Source organism: Atta colombica, unplaced genomic scaffold (assembly GCF_001594045.1).
Source record: "Atta colombica isolate Treedump-2 unplaced genomic scaffold, Acol1.0 scaffold49, whole genome shotgun sequence".
Taxonomy (NCBI): domain Eukaryota; kingdom Metazoa; phylum Arthropoda; class Insecta; order Hymenoptera; family Formicidae; genus Atta; species Atta colombica.
Genome location: NW_017259538.1, coordinates 597,348 through 613,523, shown reverse-complemented (window position 1 = coordinate 613,523; position 16,176 = coordinate 597,348). Strand labels below are relative to the sequence as shown.

Genomic DNA, 16,176 nt, shown 5'->3' with positions numbered 1-16,176 from the left:
TATATATACATACACATATATATATATATTTCTGTATCATAAGTTTTCTATATAAATTTCTCTGCTTACATTGAGTAATCCTGGCGCACTGGTAATTTCACTATGCTCATTACACCAGGGATGGTTTATCGGTGGGGAAACTCTAAGTACTGGCTTCTCCAATGGAAAATTCGACGACAGAGAAACCATAATAGCCATTCGTCTTTCGCCAGCTTGAAATTCCACCTGATAGTCCACATTTTCTCTGAGTTCTATTACACTGCAAGACATTTATTGCATTATACTTCCCGCAGACATTTGCGGCCAATAAAGATACTGACGAAGTCTACAAGACTAACTGTGACCTTGAGCCAGCATTAATCTTAATGTTATTAGCTCAGTTGTCTTACACCCGTTACAAATATTCATTTAAAACGTCATTTGCGAGATGTAAGACAATGACGCAAATGCCATTTCCAGGAAAAAAAATCTTGGAAACGATCGCTCGTCATAATAAATGGGAGGAACTCGTCACCATTTCCGATTGCGTCGGGAAAGCACAGCGCTACGAGAATAAACGAGCAATCTGATTGTTTTCGCGATATAGGTAGCCATTCGTAGGGCAACATCGAGCATAATATCGACGATAATGTGGTTCAAGTGAGGTTAATAAGAGAGGTTACGACGTCAATGGGTGAGAGGGGAAGGGAAGGGGAGAGAAGAGGAAGAGCTCCTGCAACGACGACGAGAATTCACCCTTACTTGTCGTTAAAGATTTTCAGAGTGTCGATTTGCCGTTTGCGTTTGACCGCGATATTCTCGATTTCCCCACGGAATATTCGCGATATCATTTAAGTGCCTGGATTTCCGATAGATCTCTCATCCGCTTGATCGTCGTTCCTGTCAACGCGACCATCCAGCAGAACAGCTGTTTTAACCTCGTCACACTTCACGTAGAAGGACAGAAGGGTCCAAGCAAGGAGAGAATACGGAGCTCGCTTCAGTTCGGTTACTAGTTGCGCTTGTCAAACGGCGCCACTGTCACCTTCTCACGCCAGAGCACAGAAATAGTGGGAAAGGGAGAGAGAGAGAGAGAGAGAGAGAGAGAAAATAAAGAGATTAGAAAGAGAGGAGGAAATTAATGAGAGAAAAGTCAGGGAAAGAAAGAGTCGACTAAAGAGAGAAGTCACAGAAAAAGAAAGAGAAATCAGAGAGAGAGAGAGAGAGAGAGAGAGAGAGAGAGAGAAAGGGTAACAAGGAGAAAAAGAGAAAAAAGAGAAATTAGAAAGAGAGAAGAAAGTTAATGAAGGAAAAGTCAGAGAAAGATCAGAGAAGGAAGACACAAACAAAAGGAGAGAGAGAAGACAATAACAGAAGCTAAAGAGAGAAAGAGAGAGAGAGAGAGAGAGAGAGAGAGAGATTTTGTCAGCTAAGTACTATCGCTTACTTCGTATTTATGAGAGTGAAAAATAGGAATCAGCAAGAGAGAGAAAGAGAGAAAGAAAGAGAGAGAGAGAACATTCAGTCACTTTCTTCAAGGCGACCTTCAAGGCCTCCTAATTCGAAGGTGGAGTTCTCTATGTTTATGAAAGGTCTACATTGAACTACATTGCCGCATTTCTCGATTCTCCGTAGATAACATTTTATATATTTTATATATATTGATTTCACGCTACATTCGGAGCATTGCTCAGCATTGTTATAAGGACTCATACGTCAAGATGGTGTTAGACAGGGGATGTAATTTATTTATCCGCGATTGTCATTCCAATGTTGACAATACGTACCAGAAAAAAAAATAACATGATATATCGCTTTTATAATATATAAAAAAGATTCTCTGACGTGAAAATTGCGCCTTTTCGGAATTTTGCAGAACAATTAGATTATTCAGTAGATTAATTTTTCTTGAGAGGGACACATCGGATTTGAAAACTATTAGACCTCTCTTCTTTGTTGGCGCAAGAAGGACTGTCTGTCCCGACGGGCTTTATGAGCAAACAGGATTCATTCTATAGTTAGATGTAAGTGTCTCCCTAAACGAGCGCTTACAACAGCTTACGTACAGCTTTGTTTTCCCCAGAAATTCGCAGTGAGCCGAAAATAAACGCGGAACCGGCGTGACGCCGGGAACAGACGTTTCCCTTTGACGCGATCGTAGTGCTTAGAAGACTCAGGAATCGCATTATGTCGTCCCTCGTGCAGATAGACGGCAGTTTGGGTGAGGGTGTAAGTATATATGAAATAGAAAATCCTCTAAATATCATTTTCCTTAAAATTAAACACATGTACTATTTTAAATATAATACACATGTTTTTATCTTGAAAAAAAGAAGTGGTAGCTTCAAAGTATTTTATTATTTATACGTCTTGGATTTAATATTATGATATATCTTGTCTTCTGAAATATTTCATATAATATTTATGTTACATCTGTCAATTGAACATCAATTGCAACAGCTGCATCTTTCACTGTCTCTCTCTCTTATTATAGATGTATTTATATTTTAGATAACAAGCAATACTACAAAATATTTTATTCTATGTATCATTTAAATTTGTTTAATGTTATAATATGTCTTCTGAAATATTTTTTATAGTATCTGTGTTGCATCTGTCAATATTGACAGCTACATCTTTCATTTTCTCTTTTTAACATAATAGATATGTTATATCTAATATATCTTATAAAGAGCGAGCAGTGCTCTGAAGTATAATTTTATTATCTATATGTCTTTTGGATTGTTTAACATTACAATATGTCTTGTCCTTTGAAGCACTCTTATAGTATTTAATTTATCTTTCTATGTTGTGACAGCTACATTTTTTACTCTCTTTTCTCCTTTTCACATTTTATAAATTATTGCCTCTTAAAAAAAATATGATATCTATAATACACAATAATCTTAATTCTTCTTTGAAGGGTGGACAAGTGTTACGAATTGCTCTCAGCTTGAGCACGCTCTATGGTATTCCCATTGAAATCGAGAATATACGTGCTGGAAGGCCCAAGCCTGGTCTCGCGGCACAACATTTGAAAGGTAATCCAAAAACAGAATTCAATGTTTTATATTCGATTGTGTGAGGTGAAAAATTCTGTTATTATAGGTATGGAACTTGTTAAGGAGAAATTTTGTTATTATAGGTGTAGAACTTGTTAAGGAGATGTGTAATGCCCAAGTCAGAGGTGGATACATAGGATCGACACGTTTGGAATTTCGTCCGGGTCCATTAAACAAAATCAAGAAAACGTTTGTAGCGGACACGAAAACTGCTGGATGCATTTGCTTATTGGCGCAAGTAGCACTGCCATGTGCTCTCTTCTTTCCATGTAATGATACGATCACGCTCATCTTTAAGGGTGGAACGAACGTTCCTATGGGGCCACACATAGAATATCTTACAGAAGTGTTCAAACCATTGCTGAACAAATTCGGAGCAGATTTTGATTTCGTAGTTGTGAAGAGGTATATGCACTCAATTTATTGTACCTGATATTAAATTTACGGCTATATTCTATTTATACTAAAATTAATGATAAATGGAGGGGATATTATCCGAAGGGAGGAGGCGAGGTTCATTTACGCATAAAACCGATCAATAGCTTAAACGCGGTTACCTTAATTGATCTGGGGAATCCTCGGGGAATAACAGGATGGTCTTATGTGGCTGGATCAGTTCACATAAATGTATGTATCACTTCGATTAAACCTACAAATGAATTCTCCTAGTAAATTTTGAATTAATTATAGTATATGTTTCATAGGAGGCGCATACAATGGCCAATGATGCCAAAGCAATTTTAACAAATAAATTAGTGAAAAGTAATATTCGAGTACCACCAATTACGATCGAAGCTTACAGGGAAGACAGAGCAATGGCTGTTGGAAACGGCTCTGGAATTAAGTAAGAAACTATTATATTAAAATTTTTTTTTCTAAGATTTGTTCTTTTTAGTTGAACTTCTTGCTGAACTATTTTTTTCTTTTTTTTCCTTCAACATGAAAAGAAAAAAAACAAAGATAAATTATGCAAAAAATTCAGTTAAAAGAAGGTCTTTTATTTCATTAGATACAGATAAAAAAATTGATAACAGAAATGTAAAAATAAAATTAATATTAGTATAGTGTGTAACACCAGCACGGGATGCGTTCTCGGCGGTTCCGGATTAGGTTCCGGAAGACAAGAAGGATCGCCGGCAGGTGAAATAGCAGCTAACGAGATTTTAAAGCCATTTTTGGCAGGAGCGTGTGTTGACGAACACACGCAGGATCAGGTAAGCGTAGCTAGTTTGAAGAGATACCTTAACTTTTTCAAATTAATCAAATTAATGCGTTATTTATTGCAGATGATAATTTTAATGGCACTGGCGAAAGGTACTTCGCAGATCAAAGTTGGAGATAAGAAGCTCACTTGTCACACGGAAACTGCTATGCAGGTTGCAGAGATAATGTTGGGTAAACGCGGACTTCGCTTCAACTTATCAAAAAGTGCCGAAGATGGGGACACTTCGTCTTACATCTTGGAATGTCAGGGATGTGGATTGATTAATGATAATATGGTTAAACAATGAACATATGATGTTTTATATTTATATTTGCACACGTGTTTAACATGTTTCGACGTAAGTATTATGTCGATCAATTGGCTTTCATATTTGTTATCATTAAGTAAATTGCAATGTCGATATTCACATTCACACATATTTTCAAGAAAATTTTGTAAGAACGTTGAAGTCGTTTTAAGTAATACAGTTCATTAACAAACATCATTATATATACAGTGTGCTATGGTTTTCTGTGTGTTAAATCATGATTATTTGTTTAATGTACTGTATCCTAAAATTAACACAATCAAGCAAAAAGTTTTTAAATGATTACAAGCTTATCTCGCATAAAAAACATTTTTGTTACATACACACGCTACTATACATACAGAATAATGTAACATGTACTGAAAGTGCGTTCTGATTTTGAAATGAGTCATTTACACACACATTCGTCATTTATGATTTTAGAGGAATTGTAAGGCAACAACATTATTCTTGTTTCGATCTAAAAAACGGTTCAATTGCCCGTAGGAACTCCTTCTCGAAGATTTCACATGAGAAACGATTTACAGATGACCTAAAAAACCGAAAAATCGATATATAAAAAAATCCTTATTTCATAATATTAAAGAATTATAAAATATTCTTGATCTTACCTGGCTGCAATTCTGATAGCATTTCGAACCTTTGGAGGCATTTGTATGATGGACGCTATTACTTTGGCATATTCCATCTCATCTTCTGCTAAAAAACCATTTACACTACCCATTCGTGTTTCTATGATGTCTGCTCTAAAATTCGAATATTTTTTTAAGTACTTTTTATTAGAAAATTTTACAAGCCAATTCCATGGCTGAGCTGTCGGCTTTCGTGAACGCAATTTTATTGAATTAAATAGAAATTATAATCAATTAGTAATTTTAACAAATGAGTCTTATATGTCTGACATTCAATTCTGGTTTGTTATTAATGTTTAAGCATTAAAGCAACAATGTAAGCTTCAAGTAAAAAATTGACAAATCACAATCGAAGGATATGAGGAAAATTATTGATTATGATTGATCAATTTATGGCTTGAAGCTTAAGTTTTATGCCGTAAAATCTCAAAGCTTAAATTTTACGCCTTAAAATCTCATTGTAGATGTCGCTTAAGAGAAAGGTTGTCGCGAACCTGCGGTCACGACAAAGTTGTACCGCGCTTGACAGTGCGATCACAAATACTGAGTCAAGTACCTCGGACCACCAGAAGAATGAGCCACCATAATTAATCCCGCCGCCATGCACTCCACGATGCCGATACCAAAATGTTCATTCCACATTGTATGTAGACCAATCGTTCCTTTTTGTATCTCGGACACAAGTTCCGAGTATGGTACATTCAACTTGAACTCGACGTTTTTGTCTAAAGCCAAGTGTTTAGCCAAATCTTGCATATCCTTAACACGTCTTTCATCCTCGGCGTCTCGACAGGAACCAATACAGACTAACTTGACCTAAATAGCACAAACAAGTTTAGAGAATACATCTGGAGGCTATTGAGATAAATTATCAGCTCACCTTTTCCCAGACTTCCTCCTTAAGAATAGATCTTAGCTCGAACATCGCCCTCAACATGAGTGGATGATTTTTCTCCGGCCTGAATTGCGCGATAGCAATTATGCGTATGCATTTATTCTTTTCCTCATCGCTGAGAAGTGGCAGTCCAATCAGATGCTCCACACTACATGGGGGATACACTCGATGCGTCTTCAGTGAACATTTCCAGATAGTATTGATATGCTCTTCGGTCCACGAGGAATTTACAATCACAATGTCGGCGCAACTACCAACCAATCCGTACAACTGAAATGTTCTATTGTGGAATAACTGTTTAAAAAAACTCGTTTACTTTTTCCTCACAAAACAATTATTCGAATTTGTATACTTACATATGCGAATAATTTATAATAAAGGAATTTCCCTCCTGAAAGCAATGGATTTCTGGCGATGATCCTTCGATTGTTGTATGCGGCAATTCTCCTGTAGACGTACTTCAACATATCAGTCGAAATAGTGGGATAATGCGTATATGATCCGACTAGGCAACCACCGATGTATTTAAATAATGGATATGTAAACGCGTAACCCATCGTGTCGATGTATATGTCTGCGATTTGTACAAGTATTGTATAATTATGTATTATTTGTATCTACTTTTATGTATTTTTGTCAATAGAAATTATAAAAAATAGTACAAATATATTTAAACCATAACAAGAATACATTTTTTTGTGAGGAACATGTGAATCTTTGGAACTCATTGAAGTTTCCTGTTATTTATTTTCTTTAAGAATTGGAACATTTGAACTTAGTATAAATATAATACAATAATTAGTCTACACGAATACAACAAAAGAACGAAAAATAAAATTATTCCAAACCATTATACTATTTAAAAATTAAGAAAATGTCCCAAAGTCACCAGAATCTATATGTTCTAGTTACAAGTTAAACAACCTATTCATCACCTGGTGTAAGATTGTTTAACGCTTCGATGCCCAGATAGACGGATCCCAAGCTTTGTCCCAGAAGTGTGAAATAAGGATATGTAGAAGCCTCCACCCATTTTCGCCCATGCAAATAGACGAATTCGATATTTGGTTGCAATTTCATGTTAAATGTCTTTTCAGTTTGGCTGAGAATCTTTTCAGGGTCTGCATCAAGATCGCCAGTATATATAACTATGTGTATATCAGGATATCTGGAAGTGTTCAATATATAAAATAAAAAATACAGTGGGTTTCCATTTGGTTAAATTTCTAGTTGACATCATTCTATCTTTCTTGACATTCAGTGAATAACATAGAATGATACTTGTTTCGATTTGTGTCACCAAATGATAAGCATCTATGTGAATAACAGTGCAACAAATCTCAGCTTTGATGAACAGATCATAAGTATTTTTGATATCAAACATCCTAATATGAATTTTACAAAAATGTTACTTTGGCACATACTTGGTCTGTATAGCATGAACCGCAGCCCAAAGTACTCTCTCGCCTCCTCCACCTGCATTGCAGTATGGATGAAAAATACCGACAACTGTTCCAGTCTGTTGTCTCTCCTCGCGCTTCTTTGAGTAAAACTTTCTCCATTTTATCAATAGAATTGGCAAAAGGACAAGTATACAGAATATTTTACATAGAGCGATTAACAACAGCATGTTTACGAATAGGATTATGGGTGTCCTATAAAGATAAAGTTGAATTAAATATATAATAGACATATTTATCGATAGATATACTTTATCATAAGATCATAAAGATCATAAAGATACAATTTCTTGCTCGATATTATAGAATATCACTACATAAGCAAGACTTTTACAAATATAATATAAAGCTGGTTAAATTATATGGCAGTCGGTACAAATGTTGCAATTGAGAATAGTCATTCATTCCTTAAAACAAATAATTTCATGTAACGAGAGATAAAAATTTAATTATTCTAAGATAACAATGAATAAAAAATAGACGACAAAATTACAAATAGTTGCAAAAAAATTAATTAATATAAAACATACAAGGCTTTTACAAATATAATTTGAAACTAATTAAATCAATATAAATTTTGAAACTAAGCGCAAAATTCTTCACATCGAATAAGAGTCTATTTTCAATAAGGTACAATAAAAAAAAAACGAATAATTAGTCAAAAAATTCTTAACGCTATTACAATTACACACCATGCAGAAGATTGCATTAACGAAGATTGCTAACAAGCGATATCTCTTACATTAAGAAGTAAAAAATCATGTTCGCGACCACTTGCAGATTTGCACGTGGTATCGTTTGCCGAACTTGCCAGAACTTGTCAACGTATAATGTAACTTCGTGGCGGTCGTCAAACGGATGATCCCTCATGAGCGAGGAATTAACCTTACAATAGTCACAACCACACTTATGTCGCGCGAGAACTAAACTAACCTCACTAACACGCGAGAATATATATCTCTCCTCTTTCTTTCACCTTAATATACATCGATGAACGCAAGTAAATATGTATCTTTATGAGGAAATATTCGATCTTCCATCGATAATTGATAAATAACGTTGTCTTGCTTGTGAAAAATATATGAAGGAGAAAAAAAGAAATAGATATCAATAAAATAAAGTGCAACTTTTGTTGCATTCGAATAATTGTTAAATTAAGATTAAAATTCATAATTTTTACTGATGTAAAACGAGCAATTCTCTAAGTTCGAATAATAATTAAATTTTCATGATAATGAAATAATACTGTGTTCTTATAATTCTTTTATTTTTCCAATATTTAATATTTATTTCTTAATTATCCTATATTTTTTAATACATTCTTCCATATCTCGCACATTAATTAATTTATATATCTAGACTATTAATTCGCTTTTATTACTCTCGTATTACATTATTCTTCCCGTCTTTGCAACAAATTGTTATACTATATAATCTTTAACGTTTAAAATCCTTTAAGCGTATAATCCGAGGACAGCGGTCAGCTGTCTGACCTGTCAATTTACTTCAAACAGTCAGCTGGAAATGTAGGGATTACTGAAAAGCTCGCATCACATACTGTGCTCCGTTGCTTGCATCGTGCGTCACGTGTGCATTTTTCTTGCGCGCGTGTGCACTCATGCGCACGTCGCGTCATCGGTGGTCGGTCATCGTGCCGTCACATATACTGTGGTGCCGTCGTGCGTCGTCGCCTCGCGTCACATCGCGCGTCTAAAGTTGCCGTCTTGTTCTACCTTGTTCGTATCTCCGTTCATCGCGTCACCGTCACTGTTCCTCTATCCGCGCAGCCGATTAATCCACGCGACCGTTCTGTTCTCGCCCGTTGATACGAGATAGTCATCCTCACGCTCAGCATACAACGCGCTCATTCCGCTTCCGAAGAGATTCTTCCGTGTGGCGAACGTTTAGGGTTAGAAACCTCGCGCGAGTAATCTTAGCAGCGAACAGTGAACCGAGAAACACCTGTCCGCGTTGTGTGTGTTCTCTTATATATCGCACGCGGATCCTCGTCAATGTACGCGTGGAGATGCTGAGGCGGTAGATTGGCATGATTCGCTTTAACACATCCGAGCTGCGTCTAGTTATAAAAGAGAATGGCGATGAAGAGAGTGGAATCGGTGGAGTGTCAAACCCTAGATTCAGACAGTGACCCCATAGATACAGATGATGGTACGTCGAACCGCCTCTCTCTGGATTTCAGAAATCACCTCTCTTATTATTATTCTCCCAGATAGTTTTCCAATTCTCTAAGGTCCGATTTTTTATTATCTGATTAACTTGTGATTTAGACTTAACCTCTTAATGTAAAAGTGATAACCTGATAATATAAAAGTTGTATTGTTTTGCTAGCTGTGATGTTTTTCTAGCTATGATCAAGCACTAAATTAATGTATAAAAGTGTTCAAGTTTAAAAATAAGACTATTAAAAAACATCATTTCAAGTATCATTTTATTCTTGATGTTTAATGTTAAATAAGAATAAAATGATACTTAGAGACATTTGGTGTCTCTAAAAGTAGCCTAATATAAGCACGTAATGTATAAGGTCTGTCACTACAATGTTTGGTCATTGCAATGGAATGCATTTATTCTCACTCAAGTACTCCCCAGATATTATTTTATTCTTGTTTAATATTCAGTAAATAACAAGAATAAAATGATATCTGGTGGCAGTAGAGTAGGAATCTGAACATATCCATGGACTACAGTAAACTTTCTATTTTACTTTCGCCAAACTTTAAATATATTTGCTTTTTCACTTTAAATATAACAATATACTGTCGCAATGTTTATCTGAAATTATTTTATCCTTGTTGTTTATCAAATATTAAACGAAGATGATGCTTGCTGAGCATCAAGTGGAACACACCCTAAGTTCATTCACAAAGAATAAGGTAAGACAAATTCTGTTAAAAATGTGACACTATTATTAAAGAACTTTTTGTATAGGAGTTTTTAATATATATTAACGCAGTGCAATTGATTCTATTTCACTATTGGTAGATATTCTTAAACAAAAGAAAATTCTAAATTATAGAAAAATATTTCATGATACAGAAAGCTATTCAGTTCTTCAATGATAGGTTTGTTTCTTTGTAGTTAAACTAATGTACACTCATATTTAAAATAAAAAAGATGCATATTTGAAGTTTGGCGAAAGATAGAAAGTTTTAGTCCCATTTTCAATATATAGCAATATATAGTTACCTAAAGATTAAAGGTTATCAAGAAATTTATGAATGAATTTCATTGATGAATCTATTGGTAACTTTTAATCTTTACGTAACCACATATTGTGAAAACGAACCTTAGTGGGAGCTTTCCAAGGCTATGTTCAGAAATTTCATCCAGCTGCATCTATCATTTTATCATTTGTTTAACATTCAGAACCACAAGGATAAAGTGATATCTGGGTGCATTCGGTTTCTGAACGTGAGAGATACGTATCAATACAGAAGATATTCTGTTTTTTTTCTTTCATCGAATATTGAACAAAGACAAAATGACTTCTGTGTTGATATGTTTTTTTTTTTAAAACTCCCATTGCAATTCAATGCAGCAACAACAAGAACAGGGTCAGTAGTTCAAGATATATATGAATCGTTTAGCGCGTTAAACAATTGAAGATAATGTCTACTTTTAAATATGAGTAAACGATCCAAACCTTTGTCTCGTGTCTTAAAACTCTTAGCTTGTGATAACAAAGAAAACAAATTCTATCATTTGCATAAAAATTTGTTTGTTTTATTAGCAAAGAAATTAAGTACATTGACAATAAATGTTCCTCTTAGAATATTCCGTTATAATTTTCCTTTATTATTAATCTTGTAACTTTTAAAACATTTGATCTTTAAAATTAACATTCCGTGATGCAAATTTAGCATTTGCATTTTTGCTCGTCAAATCATTGAGTTTTATATGCGATCGTTATCATGCATGAACGATCTAAAAATTTATTATCTTTAACATGATAAAAGTCTTCAGTCAATTTAGTTTTTCTACAATTTTAATATTAATACTCGTTTTTTTTTTAATTCAAATACATTGCTTAATTTAAATAAAAAATATTATTCCAATACTCTCTGAAATTTTGTTTTGAATCACTAATATTCTTTCGCGCACAAGTATTATTAAGTGACATTATATTGTTTAATTAAATTTACTTGCAGAGAGGATCGATGCTGGAGATATCAAGGCACAAAATCGTTCTTCACAGAAAAGGTGAGTGAGATACTCATCTTTATATCTATGAATATTTTTTTATTTGAATTAAAATTTAAGAGGCAAATGTTTCTATAGAATGTTTCTATATAGAATGTCCCAGACTTGTTCATCCTTTTTAAAATGAAGAGAAATAATTTTTATAACAAAAATTTTAATAAATAAATCAGATACGTTCGAATAATGATATTTTCAACTTTCGGTTCCGACCGGAAATGAGGTGTTTCTAGACCGGATGTTGAATTTTTTATCACAACAGAGTTTAATTTTTTATTTAGTTTCAAGATTATTTTAAGATCAATGAAAGCACTTCCAGAAGAAATATTTAAAATAAATGTTTCTTATTTTCATATGTAATCCGAATCTGCAATAAAAAGTACATATTTAAAAAATTCAACATTTTGTCTGGATAGTCCATTTCCGGAACCGGAAGTTTAAAATATTCGATAAAGTGTACCCGATTTATCGAAATTTTTGAGATTTTAATCATTTTGCTTTATTTAAAAAGGGTGGGAGATTAATCAAGTCAAAAACCTTGAAGTAAATAGAGCGTTGAACCAATGAATCATGCAGAAGGATTTCGACATTGACTTCAGTTTTTGTTGCATGTTTTGTTGCAAGAGCAAATGTCGTTTAAAAACTAAAAGCGTAATAATAATATCCTTGTAACTTGAAAGAGATCTCCAATTTTGTTATCATTTTGTTATCTTATCTGCAGCTAGACTTCTCCAAGCACTGCATCATATAATACATTTGCACTCAAAAATGAATTAATTGCGCTCGGTTTAATCGAAAACACCACAGTTCTAACGTCACTTAGGGCGACAGGACATGTAGCGCGATTGTTTGCGTTATCACAATTATCGATATCATGGTAAAAATTATTTCGTCGAACAAGGTTCAATTAAGTTTATTTTAAATATCTATGTCACGTATTACTTCACTATGATATCATTAAGAAAATAGTCATTTGATAGTTCAGATCAATAATTTTCTAAAAGTTAATATCAAAAATATCAACGTTTCTTATTCGCTAAAAGAATCAAGCAAATAAATTATTATGAAAATAAAGAAAGTGATGAAAAACTAAATATTTTATCAATGTAAAGAACATAATTATTAAACTGTCAAGAAATTTTAGAATCTTTTACATTAACAAATACAATATAAATCTAAAAAATAGGTATGATCAAAAATGACTGCTCAATACTTTTGATGTTAAGCATAATACTCTGATTTTAACGAATCTCCAATCTCTTGCGTTTAAAGAATTTTTCGAAATCAAATCTGAATTAATACAAATAAAAATACACTGATATTGACTCGATATTTTTGATCATTTGTAAGGCGGTAGTTGAATTCTTTTTGTTAGGCAACATAATTTACAAGCACAATCTCGAGAATGTGATACTGTTTGATAACATAGTTGCGAATCTACAGCGTCGTGTTGTAACCGGAGGACCGATCGAATATCGAAATTGGAGTCTTGCAGATCGTCGTATTTGATCCGGATCCGATCAGAGCGCAACGTGGATGTATTAACAGGTGTTTCATCGATCTCCGTGTTATCGAGTGCCCGGAGCAATATCAGTGTATGTTCGAATCCGTCTGAGATATGTTACTTCATTATGAAACCTTATTATTAGTTATATCGTCTCAATGAGAATCAGATGTAGTTCAATTAACGAGAAGCAAAAGTGATTGTAGCGGGCAGGGAAAATTTTGTCAGATCTAAATTTATGGAAACAGTAGTATGTGTATCTGAAGTGATTCATAGAAGGGGAAATTTTTCGAGTGATACGTAGCGAAATGGCACGAAATTCTAAGAATGCGTGGAAATACAATGTATTAATTGAGACATCCGCCTCTGGGTAAGTTATATAATTGTTAACGTACACTCGGAAAAAACGATGATAATTATAAAAGTGACAATAAATAAATTTTAAATGTAAAATTAATATGTTCGGAACAAAAGTTCGTAGCGCTACTTCATTTCATGTTTTTTTAAATTGTTTTTTTAAAATTGTTTATTATATGTTTGATAAAGCAAATTTTCAAGAAATTCATTTTTTTAATTATGGCACGTTGATTTTTGACAGAATTGTGAGCAATCAAAATAAAAAAGCTCCTTTTATTTATTTACGCAATAACAAAAAAATCTTAAAACATTTTTTTATAAAAACATTTTATAGCAAAAATTTTAAGCTTTCACGTTAAAAAGTCGAAAATTTTCGCAAGTTTTTTTTTATACATGGCCTATAAATTGAAATAAAAATTTTCTATTTTGCTTCTAGCTTATAGTTTTTTATAAAACTTACCGAACTCAAAAAACATATGTGATTTTTAGAAAGTAAAGATTTTAAACTATAAAATTTTTTAAATTTAAATTTTGTTCATTTTGAACAAAGTTACACCAACTTGGATTTTGAAGTTGCGTTTCGAATTTTGTTTCAATTCAATATATAATTGAATAAACTTATATACAATAATAATAGACTTTTTGTTACAATAACTGTAAAATAATTTATTCAACTATCTAGAGAGAAAAAAAGAGAGAGAAAGAGAGAGAAAGAGAGAGATTAAATTCATGATTTTTTATTATATAAATACTGTATAAATAACTATATTTTTAATGCTATAATATTTTATATATTGCCAAAAAAATATAATTTTTTCTCTGCAGTTATCATTTCTATTGATAATCAAACTCGGATGACATTAAAATCACAGTTTTAAATAAAAATCGAGTATTATTAAATTTTAAATATGTACATGTCTATGAAATTAATAAATCATGAAATTAGTATCGTATTACTAATTTCTTACTCATAATCACTTAAATTTTAACAGGCACGCAAATTTCCATAAGCGCCGACTTTAATAATATCTCGTCGGTGGCAAAACTATTTAGTTGAGGAATTTTTTTAACAAATCAAATATTTTGTTTATATAATAAAAATTTAATTTTGCTTTTGCAAAATAATTTCTTTGTTTTATAAATAACAAAAATATTTGTTTTACCAATTGAACAATTTTGTTCATATAAAATTATAATTTTATTTGGTATATTTAACCAAAAATTTTTGTTTGGTATATTTCAAATTTTTGTTGCTACAGTAAAATTTTGATTCGTACAACATAACATTTTTCCTAGTGTAGAAGAGCTATCTATAATAAATAGTAACAAATTATTATAAATAATGACGAATATATAATTCATTAAAGTGTAATTGTTGTTTTCTAATTGAGAAATAAAATCCATATATTAAAACGGAAAATATTTACTCAAACCTGATACTCTATCAGTATGTCTGTGCTGAGTGTAAGAATAAATTTGAATTTTTCCAAGGATTCTCATTCTCAATCAACTCATCCATTTAAGTGAATCACGTTCTATTCTTGTCATTAATTTCCTATAATTATCTCCGTAACATTTTTTTGTCCGCCAGTAACAATTCATCTCTTTTGTTCAGAGATGAATTCCGAGAGACATGACCGGCAAAATTGGATTAATGTTCGCGACCATTCTTACTTTATTAAACGCGAGCGTGTGTACATTGTGATTCCCAGCGACTCATGATAAACAACGATCATGACATTAAATTATATGCAGTTTAATAACTGTTAAGCGAGATCACGCGCCTGAAGCGAATGCAATAACATTGTTGTTAAGATGTACATATATTGGCTGGATATGAATCAATTAATAATGCTGAAAATTGTGATCTTTTGAAGGAAGATATCATTTCGTTCGATAGAATTTGTAGCAAGAAAAGGTTAACTTCAAATTAATTGGACAATTTGCAGATAATAACATTTTTTCGGTATTTATTGAAACGTATTGTATTTAAATCTTCTTAATTACTCCATTTCGCGAGAAGTATTTATCATGCATATATGGCAAAAATAATGTTATATTAATAGCATCTTAGTCTTTAATTGAAAATAATTTTGTCAAGTTGTTAATAATATTATTGAAATAAATACATCATATTTAAATGTTAACCTTATTAATGTTTACCTTATTCATACTGTTATTGAATTAACAAGATTATTTCCAATTAAATTGATGTTGATAAATACAACATCATTTTGTCTTTCGTGTATATGTGCAATCTTTAAGGTTTAATAACCGAGATACTCTTATCATGTACTTAAAATGTAGTAACTTGAAAATTAATTTAATTATAACTTATATAAAATATGTCTTATATAAACAACTTTTCGAGTCAGATGAAATATTAATTCTTGCTTCATTCGTTATGCTTAAAATGCAATAGATACTTGATATTACTAGCCAGAGACACTTTGTGAGTCAAATTCAAAAATGTATTTATCCTTCGGATCTCTCTCTCTCTCTCTCTCTCTCTCTCTCTCTCTCTCTCTCTCTCTCTC

The 16,176-nt window shown here is 32.6% G+C and overlaps 4 protein-coding genes across 5 annotated transcripts in view; 2 read left to right on the top strand and 2 right to left on the bottom strand.

Moving 5' to 3' along the window:
* The window catches only part of LOC108691670 (vacuolar protein sorting-associated protein 37A), a 3,996-nt gene extending 2,958 nt beyond the window's left edge, over window positions 1-1,038 (bottom strand). Inside the window, exons 1-2 of the mRNA XM_018199532.1 lie at window positions 742-1,038; window positions 70-259 (exon numbers count right to left, since the gene is read on the bottom strand). Coding sequence (XP_018055021.1) covers window positions 70-259; window positions 742-830 — 279 coding nt within the window. The 5' untranslated portion in view covers window positions 831-1,038. The remainder of the gene's footprint in view (window positions 1-69; window positions 260-741) is intronic.
* A 183-nt stretch (window positions 1,039-1,221) lies between these two features.
* Window positions 1,222-5,705, top strand: LOC108691671 (RNA 3'-terminal phosphate cyclase). The gene is made up of 9 exons (XM_018199533.1): window positions 1,222-2,003; window positions 2,063-2,208; window positions 2,903-3,020; window positions 3,125-3,446; window positions 3,527-3,668; window positions 3,746-3,885; window positions 4,102-4,255; window positions 4,328-4,603; window positions 5,670-5,705. Exons 2-8 carry the CDS (start codon window positions 2,167-2,169, stop codon window positions 4,550-4,552), a joined length of 1,143 nt encoding a protein of 380 aa, XP_018055022.1. The 5' UTR covers window positions 1,222-2,003; window positions 2,063-2,166; the 3' UTR covers window positions 4,553-4,603; window positions 5,670-5,705.
* Window positions 4,625-8,637, bottom strand: LOC108691669 (GDP-Man:Man(3)GlcNAc(2)-PP-Dol alpha-1,2-mannosyltransferase). 2 transcript variants are annotated; one of them, XM_018199530.1, is made up of 8 exons: window positions 8,303-8,637; window positions 7,525-7,755; window positions 7,036-7,268; window positions 6,457-6,674; window positions 6,086-6,394; window positions 5,762-6,021; window positions 5,185-5,319; window positions 4,625-5,105 (listed from the first exon to the last, which is right to left on the bottom strand). In XM_018199530.1, exons 1-8 carry the CDS (start codon window positions 8,428-8,430, stop codon window positions 5,018-5,020), a joined length of 1,602 nt encoding a protein of 533 aa, XP_018055019.1. In that variant the 5' UTR covers window positions 8,431-8,637; the 3' UTR covers window positions 4,625-5,017. The 2 variants fall into 2 exon arrangements, with proteins under 2 accessions (XP_018055019.1, XP_018055020.1); XM_018199531.1 differs by having other exon boundaries at window positions 5,018-5,105; window positions 6,086-6,370.
* Window positions 8,638-9,238: 601 nt separating this feature from the next.
* LOC108691668 (copper-transporting ATPase 1) overlaps window positions 9,239-16,176 on the top strand; it is a 23,366-nt gene continuing 16,428 nt past the window's right edge. The window contains exons 1-2 of the mRNA XM_018199528.1: window positions 9,239-9,729; window positions 11,730-11,781. Of these exons, the coding sequence (XP_018055017.1) occupies window positions 9,654-9,729; window positions 11,730-11,781 (128 nt within the window). The 5' untranslated portion in view covers window positions 9,239-9,653. The remainder of the gene's footprint in view (window positions 9,730-11,729; window positions 11,782-16,176) is intronic.

What these genes read in the sequence shown, in the direction of transcription:
- LOC108691671 (XM_018199533.1), top strand. Translation starts at nt 2,167, where the DNA reads ATGTCGTCCCTCGTGCAGATAGACGGCAGTTTGGGTGAGGGT. An exon ending in ACGGCAGTTTGGGTGAGGGT is followed by an intron (nt 2,209 to 2,902) that starts GTAAGTATATAT and finishes TCTTCTTTGAAG; the next exon opens with GGTGGACAAGTGTTACGAAT. An exon ending in GGAAACGGCTCTGGAATTAA is followed by an intron (nt 3,886 to 4,101) that starts GTAAGAAACTAT and finishes AATTAATATTAG; the next exon opens with TATAGTGTGTAACACCAGCA.
- LOC108691669 (XM_018199530.1), bottom strand. Translation starts at nt 8,430, where the DNA reads ATGAGGGATCATCCGTTTGACGACCGCCACGAAGTTACATTATACGTT. An exon ending in AGGAGGAAGTCTGGGAAAAG is followed by an intron (nt 6,022 to 6,085) that starts GTGAGCTGATAA and finishes TGTGCTATTTAG; the next exon opens with GTCAAGTTAGTCTGTATTGG. An exon ending in GCTATCAGAATTGCAGCCAG is followed by an intron (nt 5,106 to 5,184) that starts GTAAGATCAAGA and finishes TCGGTTTTTTAG; the next exon opens with GTCATCTGTAAATCGTTTCT.